Consider the following 17935-nt stretch of genomic DNA (forward strand, 5'->3'; position numbering starts at 1 on the left):
AGTTAACATTACGCCGGTTTTCCGGCTGGTCGGCTGGAGCACAAAGAGTATTGAAGGCAAGAGACAACGCTCCTGTGCTTTTTTGGCAACAGCACTGCCGCCATGATGCTGCAGTGAAACAAGCTATTAGCCTTCAGTTCTTCTCAATGTTAGATCTTTGGCGCAGAATCAGATGACGTGCAAATATACAGCAGTTTTTAGAACTTTAAAATAGAGAGCTAAAGTGACATCACTTCCTGCTTCAGCACTGTACCAGCGATTTTCATCCGCCATTTATTTTCCCATAGACATTTGATAAAATGCTTATAAAAATAGTTTTACTTGGTCAAACCAAACGGTTCAGCTATATTTAGAATCGGGAGAGACCATAGAACATTTCACTTGGACCAAAACTTAAAAAACTACATCGAACAAATATTGGCAGAACCACCATGAGGGCTGCATAATGGTAGCCTCAAAAAGCACAAGTCACTGGTATACAATAATTCCAGGTCTGTATGTCTGTCCTTCGCGTATCGAGAACCGCTTGTCGGATCGACTTCAAACTTGGGGAGTGCGCTTAGGGGGACCCGGCGGAGTACAGTGTGTGGGGGGAGTGCGCCCACGGGGTGGTGCATGGGGGGAACGGGCACTGCACTAGTTTTCTTTAAATCCGCAATTCTTTTTAACGTTTTGGTCAGAGTGAAATGTTATGTGGTCTCTCCTGTTTCTAAATATATCTGAACCGTTTGGTTTGAACAAGTACAACTATTTTTATTAGCATTTTCGGAAATGTCTATGGGAAAATAAATGGTGAATGAAAATCTCTGGTACGCATACTGAAGCAGGAAGTGACATTCACTTTGGCTCTCTACAGAACACCAGCCAGTAGAAAAACAGACTGGAGGGCGGCTTTAAGACTTTTACTCAAGTAATATTCTAACAGGTGATTTTAACTTCTACAAAAGTCATTTTCTGGTAAGATATATGTACTCAAGTGTGGCTTGCAGGTACTTCATCCACCACTGTCCTTTACCCTGAGGAAGGAGTCGAGCGATCCGTTCTCCATGAACTCGGTGAGGATCATCACAGGGCTGCTCTTGGTCACCACGCCCTCTAGATGGATGATGTTCGGGTGGTCAAACTGGCCCATGATGGAGGCCTCACTCAGGAACTCCCTCCTCTGCCGCTCCGTGTAGCCTGCTTTCAGCGTCTTAATCGCAATCAGAATCTCTCTCTTCCCGGGCTGCCGGAGGTTTCCACTGCACACCTCCCCAAACTCACCTGCCGGGCAGAACCAGAACATTACTGCACACCTCCCCAAACTCACCTGCCGGGCAGAACCAGAACATTACTGCACACCTCCCCAAACTCACCTGCCGGGCAGAACCAGAACATTACTGCACACCTCCCCAAACTCACCTGCCGGGCGGAACCAGAACATTACTGCACACCTCCCCAAACTCACCTGCCGGGCGGAACCAGAACATTACTGCACACCTCCCCAAACTCACCTGCCAGGCGGAACCAGAACATTACTGCACACCTCCCCAAACTCACCTGCCGGGCGGAACCAGAACATTACTGCACACCTCCCCAAACTCACCTGCCAGGCGGAACCAGAACATTACTGCACACCTCCCCAAACTCACCTGCCGGGCAGAACCAGAACATTACTGCACACCTCCCCAAACTCACCTGCCGGGCGGAACCAGAACATTACTGCACACCTCCCCAAACTCACCTGCCGGGCAGAACCAGAACATTACTGCACACCTCCCCAAACTCACCTGCCGGGCAGAACCAGAACATTACTGCACACCTCCCCAAACTCACCTGCCGGGCGGAACCAGAACATTGCTGAGCGACAGGGTGGTTACTGGCCTAATAAAACATGACATGGCTTTTATTTCAGGGAAAATCTGACCGGAAGTCATATTGTTGTTGTCGGATAGCGGAAGCGGCTAACGATGGTGAAAGTGAAGTTGCAACTCATGTGATAGACTGTGTGTCTATCACATGAATTTGTTATTCCCCAACTGGTAGTGAAAGTGAAGTTGGCTCTGTCTATCACATGGATTTGTTAACTTATTTCCCACTCCCAAGGGACAGAACAGGGACAGAACAAGCTACAAAACATTGTCCACAATCATCTAAACAAGTGTGGGAGTATTTTAGACCGAGACCCAACAATGTGCTGCTCTGTAACTGTTAAAATCCGCACATTGGAAATGACGTTATGTACACGTACGCCCGGAGTGCACGTCCTGTTGATGGCCAACAGACGGCACTGTTTTAACGCACTTTTTGATCATGCATATTAGGATTATCAACACGTGGAACGTGTTTGTTAGTATAACGTTAGTGACTTACAGGGATGTAAACTAGTCACCTTTAGGTGACAGTCACCTTTTTCATCCTAAAATAGGAGGATTTCTGAATGGTATTTCTGCCCTGGTACCTGTCAACTCTTTCACTACCAATGATTTAGCATCCCTGCACATAATTAATGTAAGTTAAATCATTTGAATTACTTTCTTTGCCCCACACTAATGAAAAAACATGTATTTGCCAGTGATTATCTTAACTGCATATTACTCCAGTTTAAACATGAATCTGTCAGCAATCCTTTTGAATTTGAGGTTCAGATAAAAAATAATTATCGTTAAGATTAATCGACTAATTCGAAAAAAATACTCGTTGAAATATAGAAAATAATCGAGAAGAAAATAATCGTTTGGGACAGCCCTACGTTCTACACATCATTAGAGTCTATGACGTGTATAACCATTAATATTCACATATCTAGAAATGTGCTATGCTATTTTGGTTCAGAAATGTTCATTTTACATTTCCATGGATTCTAGAAACGTACAATGCACTTATTCTGATGTGTTTTATTGATCTTTTACTGGCCTTGTGAAAATAAGCCTTTCACTTCCATGTTCATGTGTTCTCCGCTTCCATCTGACTGTAGGCATCTTGTATGCTCTCCAAGAAAAGCAGACTGAGTTTCATCTACCTGCACCAATGACTTGTTCAATCTTCACACAGGAACTGTCGATCTCCTTGGCAAACTCTCTCACTGCTTCATTGGGGTCTTCGTATGTGAAGGGGTCGATGTAGATCTTGATTCCTGGAGACACTTTGACAGAGGAGAGACAAAGGAGAGACTAGAGATTTAGCAGGACTTAGAGATCTACAGTACCTTTAGTTCCTTCTAACCCCTCAAAAAAGACTGTGTTCAACGAATAAAGCATACAATTGCCAATAGTATTGGTTGTTCCTTGTTACTATGGGTGGGGGGGGGGGGGGGGGTCAATACAGCACAGTATTGCAATATTTTATGTGGCAATATATCGTATTGCATAAATGCCAAGTGTCACAATATTTGATCTTATAAATTGTCAGGAACATGCAACATTTCTGACAGGTTTTTATGACGGTGTTGGTCAGTCTGTCTGCTTGACAATCCCATGTTGCTCCAATAAACAATATTGAAGTGAGATGAACAGACTGGAAACTTTGTCTTAGATAACAGACGTTGACAAAGTTTTCCTTGGGTGACATAATTTGCAGTGGGGGAAAAGTAATAAATCGCAATATATTGCAATACTCACTATATCTCAATACTAGCATATCGCAATATCACATCGTATTGTGAGCCATCTGCTGATTCCCACCCCTCCTTGTTACTATCACCCCAAACAACTCAAAAACAGAGTCAATACCAACAGGACGATACATTGTTTGACATTGGCAAATTTGGCACATACGTCGGACCCACCGACATAATCAGCTGTGCTGCTCATCCCACAACATGAACCATACAAATGGGCCTCATTGTAAAGGGAAATGAACAGGCCATTGAGATAGGACACTGTATGCTGAGCATACAGTAACAACAGAGATATGGCCGACTGTTGTAGAAAATCTTCATTTAAAGTCTTGCCAATAAGGAAATGAATTCGCCTTTAATTTCCAGACGTATCTTAAACTGTGTGCTCGCGTGTGAATGTGTCATGCATGTTTGCATTTGTGCGTGTGTGTTTGCGTGCATTACCGACTTTGAAACGCGGTCGTCCTCGAACACAAATCTCAGTGCACACAAATCTCGGTGCACACAAATCTCGGTGCACACAAATCTCGGTGCACACAAATCTCAGTGCACACAAATCTCGGTGCCCACAAATCTCGCCACACACAAGTCTCGCCCACCCTCGCCACACACATCTCCCCTACAAAACACACAGTCACTTATAGAAGCTGCTGCACCGCTTAAAAATATTGGGAGCTACCAACGGTGTCGCGAATATACAAATGTGAAAATGCAATGACATGACACCTCATAGCAACAGTCTGTAAAGTGTAAAACATTGTACTTACTGTGACCACTGGTGTAGTGCTGGAGTTTGTCTGTGTACTCAGATTCTGGTCGATCTGAACTCCTCCTGTTTAAGAGAAACATGCAGACTTAGGGGCCGTATCCACAGAAAGCTTTGTATGAGCTAAGAGAAACATGCAGACTTAGGGGCCGTATCCACAGAAAGCTTTGTTTGAGCTAAGAGAAACATGCAGACTTAGGGGCCGCATCCACAGAAAGCTTTGTTTGAGCTAAGAGAAACATGCAGACTTAGGGGCCGTATCCACAGAAAGCTTTGTTTGAGCTAAGAGAAACATGCAGACTTAGGGGCCGTATCCACAGAAAGCTTTGTTTGAGCTACCAGTTCCTTTCTCCGTTTGAAGCCAGATTTGGAGAATATTAACATTAGGATTAGAATGTTGTGATGTCATTATTTCATTCATATCCATTCATATTAGTCATTTATGTTATTAGTCTTTTTTTCCAGGCCTGGCGGGCCCGCCAGGCCTGTACAATTGTAGGGGAAACACTTTGTTACAAAATGGGTTGTTTTCCTAGTGATTGACAGGATGCCTGTCCAGTGATCAACAGGTCACCAATTATGGACCAATAGTAGATGGCGCTGTGGCTGTGCAAACAACCCGCGGCCTCGCTTTGGCTTCTCCGGCTCCAAAAAATATGAATTCGTTATTAATTAATAATGGCGACGATCGTAAACCCAATGTTTTGGCTTCAAAATAGCCCTTCAGAGGCCTATGGGTGATGTCATACACTACTCCATCATCTTTTCTTACAGTCGGTGCCTTTAACATGATCGGCTCACCGGTTGCAGACAATGACGAAGACAGCAATGACGATGATGAAGACTACGCCCGCAGCAGCTGAGCCTACGATGAGAGGAAGCTTCTCCTGGATACTGGACTTATATTCCTCTGGAAGTCAAATGACAGGACATCAAAATGGCGTCCATCTTCAGATACACACGAGCACAGGATGAATTATGCTCTCATGGATATGGAGTACCGCAGGGATAACGTATTTTTGAAGTTCCTGCACTTCCTGGTTACGCCCTCGGGAAGGCAATGGGATTTTTGTATGGAGATTTTGGTTAAATGCCTAAAATAAGGTCTGTGGTTTATGAAACAGTGAGCTTTGTGTCGAGCAAGGTAATCTTCACAAATGAGGAGCACTTTTATGATTTTTTTCTTAAATTTAAAAAAATTGCATTTATGCTTCAAAAATTGTGTTTATCACAGACCATATTTCAGGCATTTAACCAAAATCCCCATTCAAAAATCCCATTGACTTTGAGATGAAGGACCCAGGTCTTAGGCAATCCAAATATCACAAACACGTTTTGACACGTGGGGGAGGTGGAAAGGTTGGCCTATGGATAAAAGGTAGATGCGACTTTATGCCGTGGAAACAGATTAAGCGAATCCTCTGTTGTCTCTGGGTTACCTCTCGTTGAACCAAACTCCATTCAAAAACCAGGCACTTTCATGTTGCGTTGGTTACTACCAAAAGTTACACCCTGAGCGTAAAAGGCTTGTTAGAATATAGGTAGGCTAGGATGCACTCCACATGTCGGCATCACTAATACACTTGTAAGGTAAATAAGCAACGCATTTAGCCACAATTAGAAGGTTTAGACCGCCCGCTGCTGTGTGTTTTAATGGAAGACCTTATATTTGAATCAGAATCAGCTTTATTGGCCAAGTATGTAGACATAGAAGGAATATGACTCTGGTATACGTTGCTCTCAATGTGCTTAGAAGGGAAAAAGAAAAGCTATGCATTACAAGCTAAAACAACAAACAAGGACATCGATCAAAGGTACATAGAGCAAGTTAACTGCTATTTACATTATATATAATAAGTGTAATGTAGAGACCGTTATAAATATGTGTATAGTAGAAATACTACTACTACTAATAATAATAATGATAATAACATCAACAACAACAATAATTAATAATAATAATAATTGTATACCTACTGTACATACAGACTAAGTAAGTATGTAAACCACACTGGATTGTAAACAAGGCTATATTAGATCTATTCAGTCAGATTTATTCACTTACATTAACTGCTCCGGACCGTGACTATACATTATGTGTGCCGAATTGAAGAGTGGTGCATGGTAATCCATTTCATGGTGTAGCATGGTGGATAATCCAAAAAACTTTGAATAGATGTTTTTCATACAGCTCAGTCGCTGCCTGCAAGACAACAGCAGGCAGAGAGCACAACTGGCTGCACACCAACTCCTAATATTTGCATAACAGCTCAAATCTGCGATACACTTGGATGGAAACCCAACTAGTGATGATGATCCATACCTTGGGTCATGGTTTGGATATGATCCATACCTTGGGTCATGGTTTGGAAGTACATCTTGCCACTGAAGCGTCCAAATCCAGCCACAGTGCGAGCCCGGACCTGGAAGACATATATGGCTCCGGGCTTCAGGCCCGTTATGACTGCAGTGTTGGTCTGACTCCTCACCACAGAGGAGTTCCACTCCGCCAGGCTCTGGAAAACACCCACCATAAGATCACAGTAACTTAGTTACTGTAATTGTATTACTCTCCCAGTAACTAGTAATGTAAGGGATTACAATTACAGAATCAGAATGACTTTATTCGCCAAACGTACCATAGAGACACACAGGGATTTGTCTTGGCAGATCAGCATGACACATTTGACAAGGTAAAGAGACACACACACACACACACACACACACACACACACACACACACACACACACACACACACACACACACACACACACACACACACAGGTAAAAAAGACAAGGTAAAAAAAACACAGAAGACAATCCAGACATGAGAACAGCGGACAATGCTGAGAATGGTCAAGAAATGACCAGCTGCTAAAACACACCTAAGTATAAAACAATGTGTGTAGGTCTAAAAAGTCTGCGAAAATGTAAAATGTAACAAGAAAAACACGTTCACAATTCACAATCAATTTCCAAAAAGTAATTATATTACAGTTACTAATCCAAGTTCAAGTTAATAAATTACTTTCCAGTGTTTCCCCTAGAAAATCTTTCAGGCCTGGAGGGATTTCGAAATGTACCCCGCCCGCAACGGTGGGGGCCCTCGCTGGCGACGCTAGACTTTTAGCTAACCTGTTTGCATCTATGTTCGCAATGGTTTTTGCAATGGAAAACGGAAATGGGACCCTATGGAGCCAGCCTTGAGTGCTCACTCTAGCCCTGGCTGTGCAGCTTACATTTTAAAAACTGTGACAGCTCACACAACTTTACCACGACATGCATATATTATACATCAAGCTCTTGAGCTACTTCTGCTCTCACTCAGAATGTCAAAATAATATAAGCAATGTCATGTATAGTTTTTGAGATATTAATGTTTGTTTGGCACAACTCATACTAGTTAACAGTGTAGTACAAAGCTGTTATATCAAGGTAAAAGAGTTACATAATGGAGCTTTTCATACATGTATGTACAGATGTTACCTGTTTAGAAATACTCTATTGCTGCAAAACTAGGCTACTGCTGCGCTGGTCACAGTAATGGATGGTTTTTTTATTTAATTTGTACCAGTAAGAGTACAACAAGATATGAAATTAAAGCTTAGAATCCACAGATTCGAATGGTATTAGTCTGATTACTGATCGACCAAAACTCACTGAACCTGAACACCTGAAGAAAAACACAAGTTACTTACTTGACAGGCGGCGGCAATGTGGTATTTTAAAATAGGTAACATTTGTATATTGAATGTGTACCTTCTCATAGTATGTCAGCTGATAGTCCAGGATGAGTCCGTTGGGCTGGTCGGGCTGCGACCAGGACAGCGTGATGCTGTCAGGGCTTCTGCTCACCTGGTGAAGGATGGCCACTGCTGACGGGGCTGAGAAGAACAGACAAGGAGAGACATGTTGGGATACGATGCACTGAATCCAATGATGACTGAAGCTACCTGCTTGGTTGGTGGTAATGTTATAGAAGTGTGGTGGTGATGTTATAGAAGTGTGCTGTGGTGAGTACAGGTTCTGGTTGAAGCTACCTGCTTGGTTGGTGGTAATGTTAACAGAGGTGTGCTGTGGTGAGTACAGGCTCTGGTTGAAGCTACCTGCTTGGTTGGTGGCAATGTTAACAGAGGTGTGCTGTGGTGAGTAGACTCTGGTTGAAGCTACCTGCTTGGTTGGTGGTGATGTTAACAGAGGTGTGCTGTGGTGAGTACAGGCTCTGGTTGAAGCTACCTGCTTGGTTGGTGGTAATGTTAACAGAGGTGTGCTGTGGTGAGTACAGACTCTGGTTGAAGCTACCTGCTTGGTTGGTGGTAATGTTAACAGAGGTGTGCTGTGGTGAGTACAGGCTCTGGTTGAAGCTACCTGCTTGGTTGGTGGTAATGTTAACAGAGGTGTGCTGTGGTGAGTACAGGCTCTGGTTGAAGCTACCTGCTTGGTTGGTGGTAATGTTAACAGAGGTGTGCTGTGGTGACTACAGGCTCTGGTTGAAGCTACCTGCTTGGTTGGTGGTAATGTTAACAGAGGTGTGCTGTGGTGAGTACAGGCTCTGGTTGAAGCTACCTGCTTGGTTGGTGGTAATGTTAACAGAGGTGTGCTGTGGTGAGTACAGACTCTGGTTGAAGCTACCTGCTTGGTTGGTGGTGATGTTAACAGAGGTGTGCTGTGGTGAGTACAGGCTCTGGTCTGACACTCCGTTGACGGCTTGTATCTCAAAGCTGTACTGTGTGTGGGCCAGGAGCTCAGTAATGTGGACCTGGGTGGTGGTCAGTCCCACTTGACGCGGGACAAACTGCACGTTGTCCCCACAGCGGGTGCACCCGCCCCGGCCACCCCCACAGCTCTTACAGATGATGTTGTAGACCACATCCTCACGGCCGCCATCTTCCCTCGGGGGGTTCCACTCCAGCCTCAGAGACGTCTCGTTCACTATGGAGAGGACATTCTGTGGTGCTGACGGAATAGCTGGAAAGGAAAGAGCACAATAATACTAATACTAATAATTATTATTATTAATAATAATAGTCGTAATAATATAGTAGTAATAGTAGTAGTAGCAGCAGCAGCAGTAGTAGTAATAGTAGTATTAGTAATAGTAGTAGTAGTAGTGGTGTTAGTAGTACAGTAGCAGTAGTAATAGTAGTAGCAGCAGCAGCAAAGTTGTAGTAGTGGTAGTAGTAGTAGCAGTAGAACTGATGACATCACTCACTGATGACATCACAATATTGAGTGACATCACTGATGACATCATCATTGAGTGCTTGAGTGACATCACTAATCACCAGCAGTAGTAGTAATAGTAGCAGTAGTAGTAGTAGTAGTGGTGGTAGTAGTAGTAATAGCACATAATGGGCCACATATGGGCCAAACGTAAAATGGGCTGGTATAGCGTCAGAATCTGGTAGATTGGTGATTTGTTTTTGTTTCTGAGTAGTGAGTGGGTGACATTTCCAAGTTTGGCTACTATGGGCCTTATGGTTTCTGAGGTGCATACTGTTTTAGGGGATAATAATAATAAACAGAACGGGGCAGAAGGGCAAGCCGACTTAATATAAGTCCAGTGTGCAATAACGGTAATTGTCACGTAATGTAGACTTACTCTACTTATTTTGCTTACTTTAGACGTATTCTACTTATTTTGCTTATTTTTGCTTACTATCGCATTTTACTACTGTTTATTTTATGCTATGTTGTGTTCTGTGAGCGAGCTACTGTAACCTGTCCCAATTTCCCCCCGGGGATCATTAAAGTCTTTCTGATTCTGATTCTGATTCTGATTCTGATATATATTATTTAGAATAGTTCATCTATAAAAACTCCATATAACCACACCATAGATGACGTCACACCAACATCACGTGACACCTCTGATGAAGACTGCAGAAACAGCAGCCGAAACATGTCAGGTACAAACATTGCCTAACTGGCCTTTATAGATGAACTATTCTAAATAATACGTATAGACTTTCTAATTATTGATTTGATTGATTGATCAGTTAGTAGCTATGCCTTTTAGAAATAGGCCAAAACATACCCGTCTTCACGGGTATGTATGACAGTTATTGAGAGTTGATTTGACTTAATGAGTTATTCATTTGAGTTAGTGTGGACCAGTGATGTCACTGGTCCACACTTTAACACTCAATAACTGTCAAATTAAATGACAGACTTCAAAACAGTTTACAGTTTTCTGATATACTACTGATGTTCTATACAAAGCTGGTTGAAAATGGGCAGAGTGTTCCTTTAAGTGGGCTTCATCAGGTTTGTAAACCATTTGTTTGAAAAAGGTCGGTGACGAAACGTCGGAACAATAAATCATCTTTATTGCACGTTGGCAGTGTGCGGGACCCCCTGGAACCCCCTCAAGGACCCCTGGGCGTCCTTGGACCCCACTTTGAGGACCACTGGTTACCAATCCTTTAAGATCTGCAGATCCTAGTTAATGCAGGCAGCTCTTGAGTAACAGAAGATACAACAGGTATATTGTATACATACTGGTGCAAGGCATCTGTTGTGGGTCCGAGTCACTGCGGTAGTAGCCATTGCGACAAACACAGTTAGTTGCCCCTCCATTGGTGGTTCGGCTGTTGATTGGGCATTGCAGACACTTGTGGTCCCCGTGTGCAGCCTTGAAGAAACCTGGTCCACAGGCTGTGAAGGAGATGGAGAGGAGGTGGGAGAAGACCGTTACCTTCTGCACCTCGGAATGGCAGTCAGTCAATACATAACCAGCACACAAGTTCAGGCCTATATTCTTGATATCCACATTATAGCACTTTAACCTGGAGTATTGATGTTGTTCTTAACTCTCCAGAGGAAGTATTGTTGATGTAGATTGCGTTTGTCGAACAAAACAAAAAACGGTTTTGTAGAATGTAAACAGGTATGGAATGACCGCATGGTTTAGGAACAGGGCTTGATCACCAGTCAATATGGCTCCCAGACAATCAGAATTTCCCCTACTCCTGTGATACTGGACCCAAACACTGCCCATCCAGCATTCAACCTGTCTGAAGATCTGACCAGTGTGAGACTTGGAGAGAGAGAGCAGCTTCCTGATAACCCAGAGAGGTCTGATGTGCACTGTTCTGTCCTGGGCTCTGAGGGCTTCAACTCAGGAACTCACAGCTGGGATGTTGTGGTTGGAGACAGTACATGCTTAGTCTCTTAGAACAGACGAGTTGGCTTCCGCAATTTTCAAATGCTTCCGCCATACCGTCTGTAATTCGTGGGGGAGAATCATGCACCAACCAGAATGGGAAGCAGAAAGGCGGGTCTTCTGCTCATTAGTCCAATCAGAATTTTTTTTTAATGCGGGTCTTCCGCTCATTAGTCCAATCAGAATTTTTTTTCGTGGACACACGTGTCGTGATTGGTCGGATTTTGTCGAACTTCCTTCCAGTCTGAAGGTTTTTTCCCAACTTCCTTGTTCATGTTCTGGGGGTGTAACGTACAGACTGTATAGCTGCATTCGCCGGATGTAGATGAGACAGTCTGTTTTAAGAGACTAGTACACGCTGGTCACTGGGTGTGTTAGCAGAGTCTGTCCAGAGGAAGGGATCTTATGAGTCTGGATTATGGGGGCATGATGGTAAATACAAAGCATGACCATCAGATCTATCTGATCCATCTGTTCTCCCAGTGAAGAAGAAGCTCCAGAGGGTCAGAGTGAGTCTGGACTGACACAGAGGAAAGCTGTCAACTAAAGATGGCACAGGGAGGCCACACCGTTATTAGACTCTGTCCTGTTTTATATCCACTAGAAGTTCCATGCATGTCTATAGACATTGTGACATCAGTGATGTCATAAATCCTTCCCTGCAGAGGCTACGGGCTCTATCTTCCCGACTTGCGTTAGCGCCCGTTTTGCGCTGGAATAGTGCCGCACAAAGCCCTAATTGTGGGCGTTTCGGCCCGCTGCGCTTCACGTCATCTCGGCGCACATCTCTGTATAGGCGTGTTTATGCCCAAAAGCATTGTGGAGGTGTGCTCATGCTCATAAAACCACAGCGTCACGTCAGCAGCTTCCTCCTCACTCAGAGGGACTAGAGTGAGAGAGAGAAAGAGGGACAGAGAAAAGATAGCCTAGATGGGGAGAGGGAGAGAGAGAGAGATGTGAGGCTGTCATAGAAATCAAATAACGTGCTCATGCCCACCTGTGAATCACCTGTGTATTATTGCCATTTCACACGCTGAAAAAGGGCTGCTGCCCAAACGTCTCCTTTTGGGGCTCTCTTCTCCTGCATCTCCGCTGCGGGCATATACTGCATGCGTAATTGCGCAGGTACTGAGAGCCGGCGATGAGTGATGCTGCTCTATTTGAAGTTAAATTTCGTTCCACCAGCGCACATGTTATTAATCAGCTATTTTCTATTCGTTTCTATTAATATATATACATCGAATCCCGCCAAATTAGCCCGTCATTTTCCCCTTGGCGCACATAAAGACACATGCATCCGTTACTGTCTGCTTGATGGGGAGAGGGTGTCTCTCTCTCTCTCCCCCGACGAGGGAAGTGGAGAGGGCTATTTCGGTGGTATTAAACGTATAATGGTTGGAAAAGATCAACATTTGCTTTTTATTTTCTCCTACCTTTCTCCTACCTAAAGTAATCTAATGTTACACCACAGACCTGTATGGTCGGGATTTATGTAGCCTAATAAAACCATGACAAACGAATTCTCATTTTTAAATCAAGGTGTGTTTTTTCTGCAATGTAGGCAATAGTTGAAAATCAACATGGCATTCCGAGGAGAGAAGAGTGTGTGCAGGCGCGAGGAGAGTGACATCCATGCCGTGCCTAAATGGATCCAATCAAGGATTTCCTGCACTGCACGCATATGTGGAGACTGTCTGCGCTCAGGTGTACGTCTGCGTTTGCGCTAAGACCAGCTATTTCCTGGCGTTAAAATTGAGAGCACTGATGGAATTTCTCACGTTCCTTTCCTCATTCAGGTATCCGGCTTCGAATGGGAGCCTGACTCACGCCTCCTCTTTTCCCCATAGGCACAGATGAGACTTTGCTTGGTGTGAGCGTTGAAGTCAGTCATAAGTGAAAGTGATACTATAAGACACAGATGCCAATCTCAGGAAGAGAAAATGTTATTTTGAATGTTTTTAAGCTTAGTTATGCTCATGTGAAAGATTATGGATGTCGAAAGTCAAAATTAAATTGCTGCAATAGTATGTTCCTCAGTTTTCTGATATCTTCTTATGTAATATGTATTTTCATATTGAAATACATTATGCTAATTCAATTATATATTTCATTATGTTTTAAATATGTTATTTTTGAAATACACATCTTGATGATCGTATTGTTTCAAGTGACCTTTGCTCCACTGTCATCGGGCGGAGTTTTCTGCAAAGATCTGTTGCATGGTCTCCTGCAAGCGTATGGAGAAGCACACCGGGGCCAAAAGTTCATTCAGGCCGTATATCAGTCCCTATCGAAACTAACATGTTTGTATGTATTTGATGTGGTTTTTTAACGGCAGGGAAAGAACACATCTTACAGACCCGTCTGCACACCAAGTGGTTGAAAGCGTGGAAGATAGGCGTGGGGGAGTTTACACATCCTACCCACAATAACGCACCTGCAGCTACTTGTGTCTAGAGGGTCACTGAAAGATCACTTTTAACAGTTCATTAACATTTCAGGGACACATAATTAAGTTAAAATTGATATGATAAAATAATAGATAGCATGTGTGTATTAATCTTTTCTTCCATAGGTCTATTGATTTAACAAACAACATATGTTTAGAGGAGTGAGGATTTCCAGCCAAATGCTTTTGGTCTGATTGCGTGGAGCAACAGGATGTAGACATTTACCAGCATATATTATATAAATTCATCTTTTCTGTTTATTCAAAAATACACATGAATAATCAAATGCTTTTTGATACAAATGTATATTGAAATATGCATAAGATGGATTTTTAACTCTTACGGTACGCCCCCACAAAAAATGGCTTGAGGCGGATGGAAGATAACATTTCTCTTTTCAGGACTAAGGAGCCAATATGAGACCATGATCCCTGATGTTTGCTGATGTTGCAGTTTTGGGTGTTGAATAACTTCAAATTGCCTTACTGGTTACACAAAGAGGGCTATATAATAGTTAGATAAATATTAGCTTATTATTGTTACTACGGCAACTTTAGGCTGAGAAATAAATGTATAGTCAAATTAGTTGATAAATGGTAAGTGCTAATTAATAAGTGTCTTCATCCAGACTGATTAAGGATGAAGCTGCTTTCTCTGTTGTGATAAAAAATGAAACTATTTCTGCTCTTTTTACACTTCTTAGAGAAGTGGTTTTCGACCCAGAGATAGTGAGTCTGAACTGTTTGAAAACTGGTTCAGCTACAGACAGAATATAGTTGAAATTTGATTCAATCTAGGATGTAGATTAAATTAATTAGTCTAAAGTAATCATATATAATGTGTTTAGCTTTTAAAATAGAGAAAAATAGCTAAATTAGCTGACCCAAATTATAGGAGTTAAAATAGGAAATAAATGACTAGTATTTAGTAAGGGAAGTGCATGCTAAAGAGGCAGGTGACATGATGAGGGCCTCAGGGAGAAGAACACCCGCCCACGAGGAAGGAAGAGATACTGAAGGAACACACCCACATCTCCATGCCTGACTAAATGATAAAAGAAAGGAGGAGACCAATAAACGGGGTCTTTTCTGAATCTTGGTGTTCTCGACTGACAGCTGATTAAGTGTTGTTGAGAAATGAGATAAGAACTGAACCGGAGGCTTCCGATTAAATGGTATGCATATTTTACTTTGAAATTGCTCTGTGTTAACTGCACTTAATATTATATAAAAATATCCTATTACAAGAAATTCATTGTCATCTCTGGTTATTTGATATAAGTTGAAATCTGATTGAACATTGGGAGAAAAAGTTTATAACCATCTGTAAAATTCCTTCTGATCGGAGAGGGGCTGAGCCCGGTCTCCCGCCAGGTCGGCCGGAGCTGGAGATCCTACATTTTCCCAATAGCACCCAAGGCGATTTTTTCAAACACATTGCGCTGGAACGCCTATTTTGGAACGGGTAACTCCCAAACCTCTCTTTGCGCTTGCCACATACGGACTATCTTCCCCACAGCGCTAAATGACACTTGCGCAAGACACATGATAGGCTAGAGGCCCACCGACACGCCTAGGCCACGCCTACACCTGTGTCATCACAGCGCAAAACTGGACGATGGAGGCAGATATCTGGGAAGATAGCAATAAGAGGCGCGCAAACGCAGCGCAAAGGCAGCGCAAACGATAGCGCCGTACAATGATAGGGCCCTATAAGTAGGACCAGTAGAGTCATCGATGCCACACGTGGGCAACTCGATGTCTGCCTTCAGTGAGTGAAAGTCCAACACACTGAGTGAGCAACTCGAGCAACAATGTGTGTGTGTGTGTGTGTGTGTGTGTGTGTGTGTGTGTGTGTGTGTGTGCGTGCGTGCGTGCGTGCGTGCGTGCGTGCGTGTGCGTGTGTGCGTGTGCGTGTGCGTGCGTGTGAAGCTCCGGTTATGTATTTTGCTTTGTAAATTACAATGTCTCCAATGTGGTGAAGGCACGAGTCACAACATATGAGTGTTTTGGAGCTGTTGGAAAGTGTATTTGATGGCTTAACGGGACTAGCCCGTACCGCAGACTACCCGTCATTGTGCTAAGCTAACTAGCAGGAGGGCGCATAACTACTTTTCGTCCTTTCCATGCAGAAGCACTCGCAGTGTTTCTTACCTCTGCAGACCGTCCCGTTCTCCCCTGCCTCGTGCCCGGCCTTGCACATGCAGCGTCCGATGGGTACCGTCCACTCGCCGTCCCCGTTACAGTACAGCTTGAGGGGCACATCCACCTCCTCTCCGTTAGGAACACACTGCCCCCTGGCTGCCACCAGGGAGGTGCTCTCTGCTCCCGTCAGAGTCTCGGGGAACAAGGCTCCGTTTTGAATGACACCAGCACATTTCCTGTATAGGGCCATATGAAATCTGTTTTTATTTCTTTCCAAGTTCCCTTTTATTCTTTTCCAAATTCTGTTTTTTTTATATATAATCTTACTGTAAGGGTTAGGATCGATATATAAATCATATATTTTTTATGACTTGGTTCTTTCAGACATGACTACGACATGTTTCTCAAAGTGAAAACCAAGTTATGCAATATTCCATATTTTAGAGTTGATTAAATTTTTAGCTAATTCCATGATTCTGTCCATTTTTTATGCAATGTGGGAATCATATGGCTCTACCTGTAGAAGACGCGCACAGCGACGAGTGACATGCAGGCGCCTGCATCCTGGAAAGCCAGGTAGAAGCCGTTCTGCGACACGGGACCCAAAGTCCTCACTTCACTGTTGATCTTCATGATGCGGCCGCCCAGATCAACCTGAGAGGAACAAAGACTTTTTGCTTAAAGGAGAATTTCTCTATTCTTCATCCTGGACCCGATTTTCAACCTGGACCTATTTCCCCAACTTTTTTGTAACTCATCGGGACATACATTTCGGAATTTGGTCCAATATTTCCCGTGATCTCGGTAGGTGGGGCATACATGCACCATGCATCCAATAAATGAGCTCAATTGCAACGGACAGGTTTAGATTGTTATTATAGAGAGGGAGAGAGAGAGAGAGAGAGAGAGAGAGAGAGAGAGAGAGAGAAAGAAAGAGAGAGAGATGTCTTGGACTCCAGGAAGACTGTTGTCTATGTCAGCTAATGGGAATCCTTATAATAAACATACATACATATATATATATATATATATATATATATATATATATATATATATATATATATATATATATATTTAGAACACGGCTCTCTTGAATACTCGATTCTGATTGGTCAATCAACAAGATTCACCGGTCATTATTTCTCGACAACCGACTGCTGCTCTGCCACACCTGGATTAATCAGTTGATAAGAGCCTTTTGTCAGCAAGACACTACTAATTAGGCCAACCAGTTGCAGCTGTGGTGTCTTGTGTGCCAATTACGAAAGAAACCGCTTTGTCGTTGAAAACGCTATTAAAAAATCTATTTGAATAATTATTTTTGTCAGATTAGTTAGTTAGTTAGTTAGTTAGTTTATTTCGATCAGAAAGAAAAGAATATTCACAGAATAGAAAAAAACAACAGAAAAAACAAAAGATACATAAGGCTGACCGAAAGGGTTTAGGGCTGAAGCTAACTAGCTTATTAAATGCCCTTACCCTTATTCCTTTACGTTATATGTAAACATATGCAGTACATATGCATACACATGGATACATACATGCATTGATTTACACACACAAATAGCACATGCTCCTAATTATTCATAGATGCCCATACATACATAGGCTACCTACCACATATACATATAATTACACATACAAAGCTAATACCAAACATACTACAGGAAATACAAGTGACCCATAAGTCCTGATTATGTGCCATCACGTCTATACTTCTCCAGAATATTATTTCTATACTTTTTTTTGAATTGCACAAGATTTTTACTTTCTTTGATCTCGTCAGGTAATTTATTCCACAGTTTATTATT

At 42.8% G+C, this 17935-nt stretch overlaps 1 protein-coding gene across 1 annotated transcript in view; it reads right to left on the reverse strand.

Moving 5' to 3' along the window:
• Window positions 1–17935, reverse strand: part of LOC310788605 (ephrin type-B receptor 2-like) — a gene marked incomplete at both ends in the record, with an annotated part of 53551 nt that overhangs the window by 11135 nt on the left and 24481 nt on the right. The window contains 10 exons of the mRNA XM_083650133.1: window positions 1016–1263; window positions 3002–3124; window positions 4366–4430; window positions 5166–5274; window positions 6718–6880; window positions 8125–8249; window positions 8998–9333; window positions 10867–11022; window positions 16134–16360; window positions 16642–16778. Of these exons, the coding sequence (XP_083506259.1) occupies window positions 1016–1263; window positions 3002–3124; window positions 4366–4430; window positions 5166–5274; window positions 6718–6880; window positions 8125–8249; window positions 8998–9333; window positions 10867–11022; window positions 16134–16360; window positions 16642–16778 (1689 nt within the window). The remainder of the gene's footprint in view (window positions 1–1015; window positions 1264–3001; window positions 3125–4365; window positions 4431–5165; window positions 5275–6717; window positions 6881–8124; window positions 8250–8997; window positions 9334–10866; window positions 11023–16133; window positions 16361–16641; window positions 16779–17935) is intronic.

This window comes from Poromitra crassiceps, assembly GCF_964638095.1.
Source record: "Poromitra crassiceps genome assembly, chromosome: 13".
Classification (NCBI taxonomy): domain Eukaryota; kingdom Metazoa; phylum Chordata; class Actinopteri; order Beryciformes; family Melamphaidae; genus Poromitra; species Poromitra crassiceps.